We start from the raw sequence: 18,182 nt of genomic DNA, 5'->3' as shown, positions 1-18,182 counted from the left end.
CTTTAGTTCAGGGTATGCCATGAAATCAGTGGTTAATAGAAAAAGTCCTCAGGATCTGCTTGTGCCAAGTTCCTGCTCTCTGGAAAAACTCTGACAGAGTACATCTAAAATGAGCAAATGTACAACTCAGTCCTTTTGAATGAACCAGTGGACTTCACACCACATGACTTTGATTTGCTCCTGGCCACTTGTGTGGTTTTATGTGACAGAACGTGTCTTGCAGGCTTGCCTGTGGTGCCGGAGCCATCGGGAAGGGTGCGGGTGCTGTCTGGGGGCAGACAGCTCCAGGTTGCAGTTGCTGACAGATCTGATGCTGCATCTTACACCTGTATTGCTTCCAACATGGCTGGGAGTGCCACCAAAGAGTACAGCCTGCAAGTGTACAGTAAGTGCCAGGAAAACTGTGATCACGGTTTACCAGTTGGGCATTAATGTTATGGGAGTGTGAACTGGGCAGTGATGTTGAGCTGCAGGCTCTCCAGAGATGGAGTGCTGTCTGTAGGACTGTTTAGAGGTAGTTCAAGGAGAGTGTTACGTCATTAAAATTTTGGCAATTTGGACCTGTAGCTTGACCAAGACATTGCATATCCCTGTTGAAAAAGTGCACAATCCACTGATGTAACCCCTTTATTCTTGTCCCCAAGCTGCAGTAGTGATGACAACTGAATGAACTTAGATTTCTCTTAATTCCCTTAGACTTTACTATATTTTTGTTGGGACTAAAAGGACGTATTTTTAAACAATCCTACAGAGAAGAAAATCTTCCAAAATCTGTAGGGATTGATAGTGTGGGGACAGTTTTTTAATTTAATTTTTTCTCTTGTTTGCATTTTAAAAATTGCCTGTAAGTTAACATTTTAAAAAACATTTTTACTTTATGCTGTGGGAGACGGGGAAAGGAGCTGATTTGTTTTTTACTGACCCTGCTGCTCTGGAAAATTGACTCAGCAGCAGGTGAAGATGCTGAAATGCAGCTCCCAGTTGACTCCTACACTGACTGTGTCCCTTGTTCTTCCATAGCTCGACCAACTATATCCAACAGTGGTCCCCACCCATCAGAGGTCATTGTCACCCAGGGAAGTGAAATATCCCTGGAGTGTGAGGCTCAGGGCATTCCTGAGCCGGCAGTGACGTGGCTGAAGGACGGGCGGGCGCTGGGCAGTGGCAGGGAGGTGGCAGTGCTGGCCGGGGGCCGTGTCCTGCGGCTGCAGCGTGCCCACGTGTCTGACACCGGCCGCTACGTCTGCGTGGCCACCAACGCTGCCGGGCTGGCCGACAGGAAATACGACCTCAGTGTCCACGGTGAGTGGGGCCACCTGGGGCACGTGGAGATTCACCACTGGGTGGCCAAGCCGTGGTGTGCAGCCCAGTGCACCTTCTGGATCTGCTGCAGGGCACGCAGCTCTAGTTGCATTGTTAGGAAAAGCCCACAGCCTAGTTTATAACTCCTGAGTATTTTAAAATTGTAGCCCTCTTTCTATTAATATCAATCTACCCCAAGTTGCTTCATCTCCCAAGATAACCAGGATATGGTACAATTTTACATGATATTGAGGTGAGTGTCATGGTGGGAAATACTCTGTTGTTGGAGAGACATTAATTAAGGTTTAACCAAGACCACCCTGCTACTCACCCTCAGTAAACTAATATTTGGGTGACACTAATATTGTGAGCAAAATGAATTTGTATTTGCTCTGAAGTATAACTTTTCCTTATTCTTTGCTGTAGTTCCCCCAAGTATTGGTGGTTACCTGCAGCTGCCTGAAAACATCAGCACTGTGGAGAAGAATCCCATCTCCCTGGTTTGTGAAGCCTCAGGAATCCCCTTGCCTGCAATCACATGGCTCAAGAATGGGTTGCCCATCACCTTGAACAGCTCAGTGCGAATCCTCTCAGGTACAAAAGCTGGAGGGCACATGGCAACATCTCACTTTGTCATGCCCAGAAATACTCTTCATTATCTCTCCTATTTATTTTTCTTCACCTCTTCCTCTTTACAGTTGTTTTACCATTTAAAGAGGAAAAATCTTTGAAAGAACAAATGACAAAAACCAAAACACATCTCTAATTTCTATGGGTCTGTATATGAAACCAAAGAGAGCCTCAGAAATGAGTGCATATAAAAGCATTTCTGGCTATGTTGTTGCTTTGACCTTGGATTTGCCGCTGGCAAGTAGAAATCTCATGACAATAACTTTTTATGAAGTTTTATGATAGCCACCATGCAAAGCCTCATCATGAACCTAAAAAAACAATCAGGTAAAGAGCTGGAAGGTGTTTAGAGCTCAGCTAAGACTGCATTTGAAGCTGATAAGCTTCAGGGTATTTTAATGAGTGCAGCTTTTAATGTTACAGATAATCCTGTCCTATGCTTTCCCATTTTTGCATATGGTGTGTGGAAAAAGGAGTGGGTGTGTGATTATTTCCCAGTATGAACCTGGCTCTGGGAGCTGCTCTGCATTCCCTTCAGTTTCAAGTTGCCATCAACAAAAATAACCTCTTCTGGGCTTGATTGTTTCTGTCCTTGCTTTCTACGCCCACACTAATCTCACCTCCTGGATCGAGAATCAGGAAGGGAGAGACAAAAAGATGTTTATTGTTTCTGGATGTTGGCTGTATGGGAGGGGAAACACACCAGGGCTCAGGCCTTTGTTTTCCTCCAAACTTTGTGCTTCAGAAAGTTACATGTTGTGGTAGTGAACTGTAGCCAGCATGGCACTTGGAGCTTTATTTGTGCTTGTAAAGCTGTAAAAAACAACAACAACAAAAAAATCCTCCTCTAATTTTGGATTTAAATACTTTGCCAAAGCAAGATTTTGGTTCTGTTAACTGAAAACATACTTGGCATTGTGGATAATTTCAGTGTGTGGATACACTGCTGGCAGCTTTTAGTCAGTTAATTAAGATCATGGAATCACAGAATATCCTGACCTGGAAGGGACCCACAAGGACTATCCAGTCCAACTCCTGGCCCTGCACAGGATACCCCAATGACTACACCGAGTGCTTGAGAGCATTTTCCAGATACTGATGTTTGCTTTTGATGATCCTTCCTGCATATCTTCTAGGAAAAAGAAAAAAAAATCCACTGTACCTCACCTGCTTCCCCTGCAGCCTGTGCCTTAAACATACTTGCAAATCTTCCTTTTAAAGGAATGTGTCTGTGCAAAGGTGACTTGACTACCACAGACTCAAGAAGAATCTGTTCTTTCAAACCATTGCATGTAAACCACTGCTATTATCAGCTGTTACTCTTATTATTGATGGCACAATTAGTGCAAATGCTAGAAGAGAGAGGTGAAGTTTTATTCCTTATCTATGAAAATACCTTAAGGGTATTTATAGAACAAGGTATTTATAGAGATAAGCTTATTTTTATGTGTACACACATAATAATCACCGATGAGGCATTATTGATTTTCCTGAATATTCATTTAGAATCTCAGTACAGCAAAGCACTTTCGTGAGTGAAAAACCTGCTGAGGTCCTGTGTGGTATCCCAATTTCCTGCCTAGCAGTGTGTGTTACAAACACAGTGTTCCTGCCATGTTCTGAGTGCCAATCTATTAATCCCATGCAGTGAAGCAGGGTGTGTGTGCCCTGCCCAGCCTGGGATGGTGCTGGCTGGCAGAGCAGGGTGTGTGTGTGCCCTGCCCAGCCTGGGATAGTGCTGGCTGGCAGAGCAGGGTGTGTGTGTGCCCTGCCCAGCCTGGGATAGTGCTGGCTGGCAGAACAGGGTGTGTGTGCCCTGCCCAGCCTGGGATGGTGCTGGGTGGCAGAGCAGGACTCTGATGCTGTTTTGGCTGTCTCAGGGGGCCAGACACTGCGGCTCAGCCCTGTGAGTGTGGCAAATGAGGGACATTACACCTGTGTGGTGACCAACGCTGCAGGAGAGGCCAGGAAGGACTTCCACCTCTCTGTCCTGGGTGAGTACCTGCTTGGGTTTGGGGCAGCACAAGACAGGGGTTTATACAGTAAGGGGGAGGGCATTCTCTATACTTTGCTGGTATTTTAAAAAATATTATGCCAAAACACACATCCTTGGGGGGAAAAAAGTGAATTTGATACCACAGACAGAAAATCAGGTTGTACAGAGAAGCTTCTTCTGCATAGAATCATAGAAACCTGGAAGGGTTTAGGTTAAAGCACATCTCATTCTAAACCTCCCCCACCCCCTCCCCATGAGCATCACTACTCCAGCTTGCTCCAAGCCCTGCCCAGCCTGGCCTTGGGTACTTTCAGGGATGGCAACCTGTGCAACAACCTCCCCACCCTCACAGGGGAAAATTCCTTCCCAATATCCCATCTATCCCTGCCCTCTGGCAGTAGGAAGCTATTCCCCTTTGTCCTGTCCCTCCAGGTCCTTGTTCAAAGTTCCTCTCCAGCTCTCCTGGAGCCTGTTGAGGTCCTAGAAGCGTCTCCAGAGTCTGCCCAGAGCCTTCTCTTCTCCAGGATCAGCAGTCCCAGCTCCAGTACAGTGGAAACCTTTAGTCAGCAGAGCCTTTAATATGACAAAGGATATAAACCAATGTGGTAGGGGATGATCCTGCTGATGCACTTAGACCAGGAGTTGTCCAGCAGGCTCTTTAGATGCTATTTAGAACCATTACTGTACTATTCTATCACATTACTTAATTTTGCAAATCAGTGTTTTCCCCAGAAAACGCTACTTTTTGGTTTATTAACTGTTATTTTTATCAATAACTGTTAGGTCTGGCACAGTGCAAGTTTTCTCTCAGCATTTCTGTGTAGAATTTTGTTCTCTGAGGTGTTAAGGATTTTGTTCTCTGTTTTTCCTTTCTCTGAGGTGCTGAGCACCCCTCATCTTCCTTTGCCTCCAGCTGATTTGGGCATATTCAGCCAGTAAATGATAACTCCCATTCAAGTCAGTTCATGTTTATTTGATGAGCTCATGGAAGTGTAAGTGTGATAGAATGGAAGAGATGGATAAACACTGGAAAGCATTCATTGTCTGACTGTTTTCTTTGGAGGGTTTTAGTAGTAGGGTGTTCTTGAGGGTTCTGGGAATCTCTATTGCACAGGCTTTTTTTTCCTTGAAGAAAAATGCTCAGTGAAGCTGATTTCAAGTGGAAAATTCCATTGTTCAGTCTTCTCTTCCCTCCCCCAATAATTTCTTTGTCTTTCTAGAGGAAGGTTACTGGAATGGGTCCTGGCAGTGGCACAGAATCCTCACCAGTTGCTGTCAGTGGGAGCTGTACACAGACATGCTAGGGTTTTTCTGGGTTACTGTTGGTGGTGCAGCAGTCTGCAGGCAGAGCTTGGTGGAATAAGCACAATATTTATATATTTGAAAAGGGTTTGGTGTGGCTTTGCCATATTTTTGAAATTAAGATGTGTTGACGACTTAGTGTATTATTTTGGAGTCAAAGCAATGAGTTGCTGTCTTTGTTTATGAATAGAAGTAACTTCTGGCCTGACTTAAGTGCTGAACTTTATGATTTTAAGTTTTGTTTTCCCCCATCTGTTTCCTTCACTCAAGTTTGAACCCTTCATTAGTTATCAGAAATCTGGTGTAACATTCTTGTCTCTGTTGACAATGAATTCTGCATATTTCCATGATTCTTACTTTTTTAAAACGTTTGCTTCCAGCCACAAGCTAGATCACAAACAGTTAAACATATTAAATATATTTTAATTCCTTTCTTCTTAGGTCTTCTATCTAGGCTGAAAGTTTGCACTTTGCAGGATTATTAAAACATAAATCAGGCTCCTTACTCTGACATTTTTGTTACAAAATTTCCTATATCTCCTGGAGACGGAGTGCTTTCTAATTACTACAGATCTCCTTTTCAGCCTGTTACACTCCATGCCTACTTTGACTTGTAGTGCCAATTTCTTTTGGCCTGATCTACAAATGCCTCTACCTTGAAAGAAATAATTGATCACAGCTTTTAACCAGTGCAGCTACTCCCCAGGATGCTCATAATCTGCCCTCCACATCCAAAAGCACAAGTTGACCAGGATAATTTGGAAATATGTCAGCCACCTCAGCCATACAGTAGGAGTTTCCTTGCCTTGGGTAGGCTGTTTGGGGAGGGTAGGATAGGTATTTTAGGGATTTTATCTTTTACTTCCCTAGAAAAATGTAATTTGTACCACAGCAAGGTGCCTTAGACCTGTGTAGTGTGTTCATTCCCATATGGAATTAGCTGTATTTGCAGAGAATGCTGATCAGCTGTGGCACAGCATCCACTTGTTGGGAATCTGTTGTATTGCTCTTCTTTTTTTATGGCAGTGACTGTGTAACCAAACACAAGCAATGTTTGTGTTTGGTTACACAGTCCTAGTCCTGTGTTCCCGGGCTCATCCCTCCTGGCAGCATCCTCAAGCAGCCTGTTGTATTTCAGTGTTGCTGAAACCATGCTGATGCTGTGTCCTTGCCTGTTGCAGTGCCTCCAGGGATTGTAGGGGAAAATACACTTGAAGATGTGAAAGTGAAGGAGAAGCACGGAGTTACCCTGACATGTGAGGTGACAGGTAAATGAACAGGTTATGATTTACCTTTGCTCATCAAAGCCATGGTCAGATCACTACTGGTGCTGCACAGCCTGTTTTTAACAGGATTTCAGTTCAGTGGGATTTTTAAATCTTAGATTTAACTGTGGTGCTTAGAGCAGGACTAAGCACTCCTTGTAAAGATTGGATGAGATCAGCCAAGAGGGATGTTGCTGTGATATTTCTTCTTCAAAGGCCTGTGGAATTTCAGACAAGGTATATATCACTTCAGGAGGTTCAGAGACTTCAGAATGCATTTTTCAGAACTTCCCTCCTTGAATGCACATGAAAAGCACACCTGAAACTGTATTTTCCTGTTTCTCAGAAATCTTGGTATATCCTAGAGGTTATGCACCAACTCATGTTTGCCATTTTCCCAACTCCATCAAGGGAACCCTGTGCCGCAGGTCACATGGCTGAAGGATGGGCAGGCTCTGGCTGAGGCTGGAGATGCCAGGATCGTGTCCAGAGGGCGATCCCTGCAGATCTCCGAGGCGCAGCTCCTGGACACGGGGCGCTACACTTGCATGGCATCCAACGCTGCTGGGGACAGGAGCAAAACCTACAGCCTCAACGTGCTTGGTGAGCAGCTGGGCTGCCTCTGCCACAGGAGCAGGCAGCTCAGAAAGAGTCCTGTTGGAATTCTGTAGGGCTTTTGTGGCAGCAGTGCACAGGTTGCCTGTCTGTGATTAGAGTTTTACATCTTAGTAATTGATAGATGATAGTGGTTTGATAGAAACACCAGTGCTGTGCTTTAGACAACAGAGCTGGAACACAGGGAACCTTCACAGGATATTGTCCCTATGGAATGGGCAGCAGGACAGCACTTTGGCTTATTGTGATTCAAGCAAGGAGCATCTGAAGAGCATTTCAGATTGTGATCTCTTCAGAAAGCTGAAACCATCTGCACTCCTCTTTTTTTTTTTTTTTTTTTTTTTTTTTCCATGAGGGTTATTGCACAACAACAATGGTGAGTTTGTGTTTGTTTTCCACACCCTTGTTCCTAGGCTCATCCCTCCTTCCAGGATCATCAAGCAGCAGCTCTGCTCAAGGAGTGGTGGCTGGCTTCCTGGGGAGCTGTGCTTGACAAAGGCACGGGTGGGATTTGTCCACACAGGTGGACAAAGCACGAGATTCCACTGGTTTGGGATCACTGCTGACTTCAGGACAAAACATAAAACCTGCTGAGTGTTATCTGGGTCCAGGTTTTGGTGCTTCTTGTAGGACTGCTCCCCAGCTAGCTGAGGCTGCAGCCAGATTTCTGGACTGAACAGGGATCAAGAAAATAGGCTTTTTTCAGAGAGGGGCTTTCCTCCCTGTGGTTACTGATTTTGTTGTTCCCAGTGGCTCCAAGCATTGTGGGAGCAGACAGCCAAGGGAATGCAGAGGATATCACCGTTATCCTCAACAGCCCCACCTCACTGGTCTGTGAAGCTTATTCCTACCCCCCAGCCACCATCACCTGGCTGAAAGATGGGAATCCCTTAGAGTCCAGCAGAAACATCCGCATTCTGCCAGGTAAACCCTGTTCTTATTGAGAAATAACACCTGATCCTTTTATTGCATGTTTTTCTATTACATACTTCTTTAAAAAAATCAAATTATATATTTCTATTAAGTGCAATGCACTGGCATAGGTTGCCCAGAGAAGTTGTGGCTGCCCCATCCCTGGAAGTGTCCAAGGCCAGGCGGGATGGGGCTTGGAGCAACCTGGGCTAGTGCAAGGTGCCCCTGCCCATGAATTGGCTTTAAGTTCCTTCCAACCCATTTTTGGATTCTTTGTACTTCTCTAGCACTTCCCATTCCAATATTTTTAAGTACTTCACATTGACTGATTGTTTATTTGTGTTTTATTATGTATTTATTATTTTGTACCGACAAGCAAAATGATGGGAAAATTCATATGAGTTAATGAGGAATATAAATGACTTGCAGTTAAATGTGGAAATTAGATGGAGAGAGATACAAATTAATAAAGAGAATGAGGTGGGATTTTTCTAGGTTATTATTAGTTTGCCATTTTTAGTTTGTAGAATAACTTTTCCCTGGTACCTGTGGAAATGGAAAATGGGAGCAAGCTTCAGAGGGAAGACTGGAGTACTGTAGATGTACAAGTACCTTACCTTGTTAACTGCAAGTGTTCAGAGAAAGAATGAGTCTTGGCTAAATATCTTCAAGAAATTCCCTGCACAAATTTCTTGACAAAATTTCTTAAGAAATTTCCCAAGAATCCATAAGCAACAGGAGTTGTGATCCATGGCACTGCCATGACTCATGCACTCATTTGTTACACATGGTAGTTAGCATAGTAAGCAGTCAGGTTTTCTGCTCTTCAGAGAGTAGATTTTGGACCAAAGGGTTGGAAATATGCTGCAGGATTTAAACAACTGGGAAGCAAGAGTCTGGCATGAATGCTGTTAAAGGTTGTGTCTTTGGCAGGTGGGCGGACCCTGCAGATCCTGAATGCCCAGCAGGACAGCGCTGGAAGATACACCTGCATAGCCACAAACGAGGCTGGGGAGACACTGAGGCACTATGAAGTGAAAGTCTACAGTATGGCACTGCTTTCAGTTTTTGAAATTCTAATTTTGCATTCTTCCATTTTCCCCATTGCAGTGTTACCTGTCCTGATGAATACAGGATTTCCTATTAATGGCTTTGCTGAGCAGACATCTGTATTATCTCTGGCATTGCTGGTGGAAAGACACCAGAAAAGTTGATTGTTGTATCCTTTGCAATGCTACAGTTGTGCTAAAAACCTTTATGTCACTCAAGGGAGGACATTTAAGAAACACTGAACTCCAGTTTCCTCTGAAATGCTTCTTTTGGAGCTGATTTTCAGGTCAGATGAGTGCAGCACAATGAGAGATGTGAGCAGAGAACCTCCTGAGCACAGAAACCATTTTAGAAAAACAGGAGAGGGCCTCTAACATCTAATGGGATGCTTTATTGAGGAAGGCAAAACAGAAGGATGTTATTTTAATGTCCTTCCCTAACATCTCATATGCACAAGAGTTTTCCTATTCGAACTTTCTGTCAGCACATTTTCCTTTGAGAATCTCTACCTACTCAATTTTAATGCTCAAACTCTTCATTATGGGCTCAATCAAGCATGATTTTTAACTTTATTTTAAATTTCCCAGTCTGATTTGGAATTGGTTTCTCCCTTACAGTACCCATACTGTTATTTAATTACACCAAGTCCTTAATAAGCCCCCTCTGCATTTGGAATAACAAGAAGGTGACAAATGAGTTCATTACTAATGCATGGCTATGTGGGAATGTAATGCCCTCCACCCCCAAATGCCATTGGAACTGCCAGTTGTTATTAGGATACTGTAAGTATTAGGGGAAAAATTAAAAATTCCCAGTGGAAAAGAAGAGTTGAGAATTCTCTGAAAGCATTTTACATAATTTCAAAAATATTATGAGACCAAGCTGGGGGGCAGCTGAAGAATTTTGAAACATTCTATTTTCCTTCTGATTCAGAAAGAAACAGGATTTTGCAACACAGGGATTTCTGTGGAAATGTTGAGTTTTGACTAGTTACCCTGAGTGTGGACTTGTGATCAAACACATGTTTCTGGGAATATTAGTTTCCATTAAAATGCTCCTCAATGACTACAATACCCTGAACTTGATAGAATTGAAGCCAGGCATGTAATAATGAAGTGCTGTAGTTAGGTAGGGCTGTAGTCAGGTTTGCTTGTTTAAAAACCAGCATGTTTTAAAAGTTCAAAAGTGTTGAACCCAATTTTGTATATTTTGTGCATAATAACTGTACTAAAAATAGCTGAAAATACACACACACACACACACACACACACACACACATATATATATATGTATAGTAATGATTTGGCATTTGGCTATGGGCAAGAGGCAGTTTGTTGGGGGAATGCACTTGCTTTCCAGGAGGTTATCATCTTAGTTAATGTTGAAATGCTGCAGCAGCCAATAAGCCATGACAGTCTCTCCCCTCTCTGCCTTTGTCTGTGTGCAGTTCCACCCACCATTGCCAAAGGGGATGTCTCAGGGACAGGACTGTCCCCCAAGGAGGTGAAGATCAAAGTGAACCGCAGTATGACCCTGGAGTGTGAAGTTCATGCCATTCCTGCTGCTGCCATCAGCTGGTACAAGGATGGACAGGCCAGTCACAAACTCAGTTCCTTCCTCTGAGGAGATGTGGGATAGGCACAGCTGCGTGTTCCCTGTCCCTGGAACTAGCATCCATGCAGGGAGAGGATTAACTCTCACTTCTTGCTGCTGGCAGAAGCACTGCCCAGCAGTTTGGGGTGTTTGCTGGCACCCAGACCTCTGCCAGTCAACATTTTGGCTTTTGCTGGGTGCCTGGCTGTGCCTGGGACACCAGGGCTGGAGTTTCCAGGCCTGGCACTGGCCTGTGCTGGGAGAGGGAGTGCCCTTCTTGGCAGGAGCATCCCATGGTGTGATGACATGGCTGTGGCTGTTGTGTAAAACCCCCAAAGGCCCTGTTAGTTACAGATGGTTCTCTCAAGTGCTGCCCTTGCAGAAGTTGCAGAGCCTCCCCCTTGGTCCTGGCAGAGCTCACAAAGCCACAAGAGCATCTGGCTGCTCCAGGGGGGTGAGGCACAAGTCCTGCCACACACAGCGCTCTATGGATCTGTCTGGGGAGCTGGGAAGGGCAGGGCCACGGGGACACACTGAAATAGAGCACAGGGGTAAATTAAAAAGGAACTGTGCTGCTCTTCTGTAAGAAAGGAGAGTGTAATCCTTTACTTGAGCTGTTCTTGGTCGGGCACTCATTGTGGAGCAGCTCTTCCTGGATTTAATGAGCATGTGGGAATAACGTGGATGATCACCCACTGGCTGTTTCAGGTGTCCTCTGCTGTTCTGGGAGTCCTGGCTGTATTGCCAAAGAAAAACTCAATTTGGGGAGTTAAGAGGTTCCCAAAGGCAGTGACTGTACACACCTGACTGCCACTGGCACAGAAGCTGCTCCTCCTTAGGCTGCCCTGGATGAAAGGCTCTCAGTCCTGTCCATGGACTGAATGAATTCTTCCCTGCAGGACTGGAGTTCAGTGCTGATTCCCTAATCATGGAAGCATGGGGTCATGGCATGGTTTGGGTTGGAAGGGACCTCAAAGCCCATCCAGTTCCACCCCTGCCTGCCATGAGCAGGGACACCTCCCACTAGACCAGACTGCTGATGTAGATGAGCTCATGTAATGAATGTATTCTGGACACACATGCTGTGTGTCACTGCAGCCTCTGCTGTCACCTGTGGGCCACATTTGGGCACAGGAATATCTAATCCTGTGTCTCTCTGTGCTGTTGCTTTGTCCATTCTATGTTCAAACCCTGTCCTTGCTGGCAGCGGATCTGTAGGATGGGTTAGATTAATTTGTTCACCTCACAGAAAGCTGGGAATTTTCCAGGTATTGGAAGCTTGGCCAGTGAGTCAGGGATTGGATCCAATGCCACAAAAGCACTGGCCTGATGGGGATGGCATTGCTCCCCTCAGCAGCATCCTGGGGCTAAGAGTGATGGAAAATCACATCCTTGAGGAGACCAGCCACCACGAGTGGAAGGATGAAGATGCAGAGTTTCTGACAACCATGAAAAGAAAATTGTCTCCAGGAACTTGGAGCTTGATTGAGTTTACTCATATCACCGCCACAAATGTGGCTATTTCTGGTGTGTTCTTTGCTGAGTATTAATTTTCATTTGAATTGACATTGCAGCCACTGCAGGCAGATGAGCATATCCTGATCCAGGGCGGTGGCCACACCCTGCACATCAAGGAGGCCCGGGTGTCAGACACGGGGCGCTACACTTGTCTGGCCTCCAACATTGCTGGGGAGGATGAGCTGGAATTTGATGTAAATATTCAAGGTAAAAGGGTAATAAAAATCTCCTGTTAGCATGCTTTTTTAGTGTTCTGGGATGCTGGAATTAATAATTTTAGATCCTTTACCTTTGCATGGTCAAACCCAATGCTTTTGTGTTTTTAGGGATATTTTGCTAATTGCTGACATGTAGTATTTGATTATTCTTTTTTAAGTTGTGTTTGTGAAATCAGTGCAAGGACATAGGAACTCTGATCTTCCTCTAAATGCCATGAAAAATTTTAATTTGTTTTGAACTAAGACATACTTCACTTTTCTGTTTCAAGTAGTATTTAGAGGCCCCAGACATAAGCATCCTATTGGCCTACTGTGTGTAAATACAAGGAAACAATCATGAATAATTTCTGAAAATTTAGACTAAATGAGAGCTTGAGTGAAACCAGATACCACATTGTTTAAGTATTTTTGTTGATGAATACCCTCTGTGTTTGTTACCAGGTCATCTTACACTGTTATTTATTACTCTTCAAAAAATACTTAGTAAATTGCTCAATTGTTTCTTCTAGAAGAACTAGAGTTTTCCTGGGTAACTTAATGTGGGGGCGGGTTTTATTTAATACACTTAATTTTTATTGCTGCTGTTGAACATTACAATACCTTCTTATTTCTTTACTTCAAAACAAGCTACTTCTACTGCAAAATGCTAACATAATTCCTCTTCTTTGTTGTAGTTCCTCCTAGCTTCCAAAAGTCTTACAGGGAATGGGAAGCTGGGAACATGGTGGATGCAGAAAGAGGTGGAGAAAGTAAAGATGTGATTGTCAACAACCCCCTCTCACTGTACTGTGAGACCAATGCTGTTCCTCCCCCTGTGCTCACGTGGTTTAAGGATGGGCATCCCCTGAGCTCCAGTGACAGAGTGCTCATCCTGCCAGGTGGGTGTTCAGCTGGCACTCGCTGGCCCTGCACTGAGGTGATCAGAGGGATGGAGCCCCTCTCCTGTGGGGAAAGGCTGGGAGAGCTGGGATTGTTCAGCCTGGAGAGGAGAAGCTTCAGGCTGACCTCAGTGTGGCCTTCCAGTGCCTGAAGGGGCTGACAGGAAAGATGGATACAGGCTGTTCACAAGGGATGGAGGGACAGGACAAGGGGGAATGGACTCAAATTAAAAGAGAATGGGTTTAGATGGTATATTGGGGAGCAATTCTTGGCTGTGAGGGTGGGGAGACCCTGGCACAGGGTGCCCAGAGAAGCTGTGGCTGCCCCTGGATCCGTGAAAGGCCAGATTGGAGCAAGCTGGGATAGTGGAAGGTGTCCCTGCCCATGGCAGGGGATTGCATTGGATGATCTCTAAGGTCCCTTCCAACCCAAACCATTCTATGATTAAGAAGTGGCCTTGGTGCTGGTATTTGTGTAGTGATGACACACTTCTCCCCTTCAGAGCACTTCTTTAATGTTTTTTTCAGACTTCATTAGCTGGAAATGTTTCTCTCTAGTCCTTGGCCTTAAGTTGTGTTTCTCTAATTTAAGAAGTAGTCCCTAAAATGGTGTGAATGTCACCATTGAACTCTAACAGTGAATCACGGAATTGCAGAACAGTTTGGTTTGAAGGAATCTTAAGGCCCATCTCATTCCACCCTCTGCCATGGGCAAGGACTTCCCATGGACCTTCCACTAGCCCAGGTTGCTCCAAGCCCCATCCAGCCTGGCCTTGGACACTTCAGTGTGTTGCAAGATGAAATGCATCAATGATACCTTCTCTCTGATGTGTTCCTGATTTATTTCCTTATTAAATTTGCTTTGACACAAAGATAATTGGAATGTAGAAGGAATGTAGGAGTAGAAAAGCCTCTTAACCAAGGAGTGAGGCATGGAAAGCATGTTTGCAGCAGAGAAATGGCCATAATCCCCTAGTTAAGCTTGTGGGGCAGGAAAAGAGCTGCCTACAGTCATGAGTATTGCTGTGCAGAGATGGTTTGGGATGGAGTGTTTAAGGAGGGGCAGTGGTAAAAGAGGAGCCCCTGCTTCTTCATCTTGTTCATCTCTTGATAAAGGAATGACAAATACTCCCAAAGTGTATTCCTAAGATCTCCTCTCCTTCTGAAGATATGTATATGACTGTGCTTTTATGAAGAGTAGAGTGAAAAGTACCTCTAAGCCTCAGAAGTGAATATCTGTTCAGTTTGGAACAGAATATTCTGTGCTTGTATTTCCTTTTGCCTATTAGTTCTGTGCCATCTTACTGAGAAATATTTCTATTTTTGATGGAAGAATAATGCCTGGCTACGTATTGCTGTGGCATGATCTTCCTTTATGTGGAATTAATTGCTCTTTTCTAACATTTCAATATGAGCATGGCTGCACTCCAACTATCTGCCTGTAGAAAAAGTAGCCAGGAAATAAAAACCGTCAGCTACTTATAATTCAGACCAAATGCTGACCATTCATAAATTTGCTTGCTCAGGCCTCTGGTGGGATGTGGTGTGGAGACGATGGAGAGTGCTTGATGCTGCCTTGGCCTTTTGTTTGCAGGAGGCCGGGTGCTGCAGATCGCGCGGGCCCGCGCGGCCGACGCCGGCAGATACGCGTGTGTGGCGGTCAACGAGGCAGGGCAGGACTCCATCCACTACGACATCCGAGTGCTCTGTGAGCTCCCCTTCCCCTCTGAGTGCCCTAAAAAGGGTTCTGTGCAAAACAACCAACCATTACAGCCCAGGAGTTCCTAGTGTTTTTAATGTGTGTTTGTAAGCAATGACGTTAATGTGTTTAGGGTGCTGGAGCTGTACTGATTTGTGTGAACAGAGTGTTGATGGTTTTAGTTCCATGTGTGTAGGTCATTGTTATAGGAACTCAGTTGTGTTACAGCTCTCACCATTCACCAGAAAGAAAAGCATAGGTAAAAATCCAGGTTTTATCTTGGTATCTCTTGTTCTCTCCTCAGCTTCCCATTTCAGAATTGTGACCAAGACTTTTCTCTCTTTCTTTATTTTGGCCATCATTTTCTGCAATTCCTGCAGAACTCCCAAAGCCTGAAGGGAACTGAGGATTTAGATTAATGAATGCCTGCACAACCATTTGGATGAACTTTTGTGTCTGTTGATGCGTCGGTGTTTTAGCCTTGGGTAACACTTTGCTTTTATGGCAGTGTTATACCACTGAAAATACTGATTTATTGTTACAAAGGGCTCCTGCCTTGGAAATTATCTTCTATTTTGATGGCAAAGAACACAGTGGAATATTTGGAAGATAGATTTTCACCTCTCTTTCTCTCTGTATGCTGTGAATAAGTGTAGTTCTGCTGCAGTCCTTGGAGTTAGGCTGAGTTGTTACAGCTGAATTACTCATGGGATGGCTTTATCTGTCACTGGATTCACTGGAGGTTTCATTCTTTTCTCCTCAAACCCAGTCTAATCTCACAACCACCTGAGAGGTGCTGAGTGACTGCTCTCCTTACTTTTGCTCCCTGCAGCTCCCCCATCCATCAGTGGGGTTGATGGGGACCTGCCTGAGGAGGTGACTGTGCTGGTGAGCAAAGAGGCAGCCATGGAGTGCATTCCCACTGGGAGCCCTTCCCCAAGTATCACCTGGCAGAAGGATGGCCAGCTCCTGGCAGAGGATGACAAACACACATTGCTGTCCAATGGAAGGAGGTTACAGGTAGTGTCATCTTTTTTGTAGTGGAAAAACTGGGGGTTGGCAACAAAAAACTGTCTGCTTTTGCTGAGTAGGAAGTATTTTCTTCTTCCTACAAGTTGCTGCAAATAGTACCTTAGAAGTTTTTGTCCTTTGTTCCTGTCCCTCACCTGCTGCTTGTCACTCTCATGTAATTCCTCAGATCCAACCATTTGTGGGATCATGCTATGAACCACATCACTTGAAATCACTTACTTTTAAATATTATTGACTTTTTTTTGAGCAAATAATGAAAATAGTGTATGCTGAAGAACTTCCCATTGATGAACAAAATTGAATAAAACAGTGAAAGCAGAGAGCTGGGCTTAATCCTCTCCACTTGCTTCTTTGGCAGTGAGTTGTCTATATATTAGCTCCAAAGCCATATCTTGTCTCTTTTTGCCTTAGATTTTGAATTCCCAAATAACAGATACTGGCAGGTATGTCTGCATTGCAGAAAACATAGCTGGAAGTGCCAAGAAGTATTTTAACCTCAATGTTCACGGTAAGTACTCTCATCCATATCTTCTGTCTTCTGTCAAATGCTGGTTCAGCTTGGGTGTGTTATTTTTAGCAGACTGCTCAGACCCCCTCAGGTTCATTCATGTGAGCCCTACTGGGTGTGATGGAGATTCTGACAGACCAGAACTCAAATATCAGTTTAAAGTACCTTGAAAACATTTGGCTTTTGATACCACGTGGCTTTAGGTCCCCATACATGTTCCAGAAAGGTGGGAATTGTAATTGAGGGAGCCTTGTGTGGTGGCTGTGTTCACCCAGTTGGAGTTGCTGAGCCCTGGAATCATGAATTATAAGGAGGTTGGATTATAGCCTGTTTTGATATATTCAGAAAATGCATTTTTTCAAAGAAATGAGTGATAGAAAGCATCAAACAAAGGTACATAGCTTGTAAAAGCTTGGGTTTTAGAAATGTGCCCTTTGTGGTTCCTTTCTGTTCTCTATTTTTGGTTTTCTTGTGGAGTTACAATAGGGTTAAAGTAAATGTTGGCTTTAGGCATCAGAAGTCTAAGAAAAATACAATCAAGACATTTTTCATAAAACAGTTTCCACTACGTCCCCTTCCCTCTCCTGATAACTTCAGAAAAGCAAGACATCTCTAATTAACATTTCAGAGAAAACCCAGACTTCCCATTCTATTTCTGCCCACTTTCAGCTTTCCATCCTGAAAAGAAGTATCATTCCCACTAATTCTTCTGTACCATTCCATGTTTCAACCCAACAAGGAATACTGGCAGCTACATGTTTTTCTGCTTTATCTGATAGAAAACAAGGGCTGTACTTTCTCCCATTTAAAGACAGTACCAGCATCCCAGGAAAGTGAGGAGTCAGATTATTGCACCCAGAATAATTGAATTTTTTCCTCTGTCACACATGCAGCAAATTTACCTACTACATGGCACAGATTTATAACACTTTTTGCTACTCGGTAATGCACTTAGCCAAAAATAGTGTTGTCGTGGGAAAAATTTGCCCTAGAGTTGTTCTCTGAGAAATTATTTTCTGGTCAGACAGTGGAGTCTGCCCAGATTTCCTGATGTGTGAGTTTTGCATTTAAATCAAAATATTTCACTTTTCCTGACATTCGTGTTTAAATTTAAACTTCTGTCTTAAAAACATCTGGTTTTAGTGACTATGGCTGAATACTATTCTCTTAAAAGAAATATTTGCATGAAGTTTCAATTCTAACTCAATAGTATTAGCAACTTAGGTGTATTTTTCTTAATGCAGTTTAATTTGAAAAATTAGAGTGTAGCTGTTCAGGAAAAGACCACACAGGGTGAAGCATTAAGGAAAATGCATTATCAGTAAGCAGCAGGATCTGTGTTTTGTCAATGTCACAAAAAAGACTGTTTCCCAGCATTTTTATGTGTTTCTAATAGAACTGCTCCCATAAGTTTAAATAAAATACTGAAGATGATCTGAATAATAAAACAAATATAACACCTTTTAAAACATAGGAAATAAGCACCCAGATTTAAAATAGTAGGGAAATAATAGGTAATTTTCATGCTGAGTGCTGTATTTGAGCCCCTGACTGTGACTTTATGCACATACAGATACACTTGCATAAGCAGATTACCTGTGGTACATTTGTGGGTGCTTTTTGCTGCAGAAATTGAAATCAACACTGCCACAATTTAAGCAAGT

The 18,182-nt window shown here is 43.8% G+C and overlaps 1 protein-coding gene across 1 annotated transcript in view; it reads left to right on the top strand.

Moving 5' to 3' along the window:
* Positions 1-18,182, top strand: part of HMCN1 (hemicentin 1) — a 164,598-nt gene that overhangs the window by 104,327 nt on the left and 42,089 nt on the right. Inside the window, exons 44-57 of the mRNA XM_059478185.1 lie at positions 224-385; positions 1,021-1,302; positions 1,729-1,896; positions 3,813-3,926; positions 6,412-6,498; positions 6,907-7,098; positions 7,861-8,034; positions 8,956-9,069; positions 10,520-10,665; positions 12,240-12,390; positions 13,076-13,279; positions 14,874-14,987; positions 15,811-15,998; positions 16,422-16,518. Of these exons, the coding sequence (XP_059334168.1) occupies positions 224-385; positions 1,021-1,302; positions 1,729-1,896; positions 3,813-3,926; positions 6,412-6,498; positions 6,907-7,098; positions 7,861-8,034; positions 8,956-9,069; positions 10,520-10,665; positions 12,240-12,390; positions 13,076-13,279; positions 14,874-14,987; positions 15,811-15,998; positions 16,422-16,518 (2,193 nt within the window). The remainder of the gene's footprint in view (positions 1-223; positions 386-1,020; positions 1,303-1,728; positions 1,897-3,812; positions 3,927-6,411; positions 6,499-6,906; positions 7,099-7,860; positions 8,035-8,955; positions 9,070-10,519; positions 10,666-12,239; positions 12,391-13,075; positions 13,280-14,873; positions 14,988-15,810; positions 15,999-16,421; positions 16,519-18,182) is intronic.

Source organism: Ammospiza nelsoni, chromosome 9 (assembly GCF_027579445.1).
Source record: "Ammospiza nelsoni isolate bAmmNel1 chromosome 9, bAmmNel1.pri, whole genome shotgun sequence".
Lineage (NCBI taxonomy): Eukaryota > Metazoa > Chordata > Aves > Passeriformes > Passerellidae > Ammospiza > Ammospiza nelsoni.
Note: the sequence above shows the minus strand (reverse complement) of the source record. Positions and strands in the feature narration are given on the sequence as shown.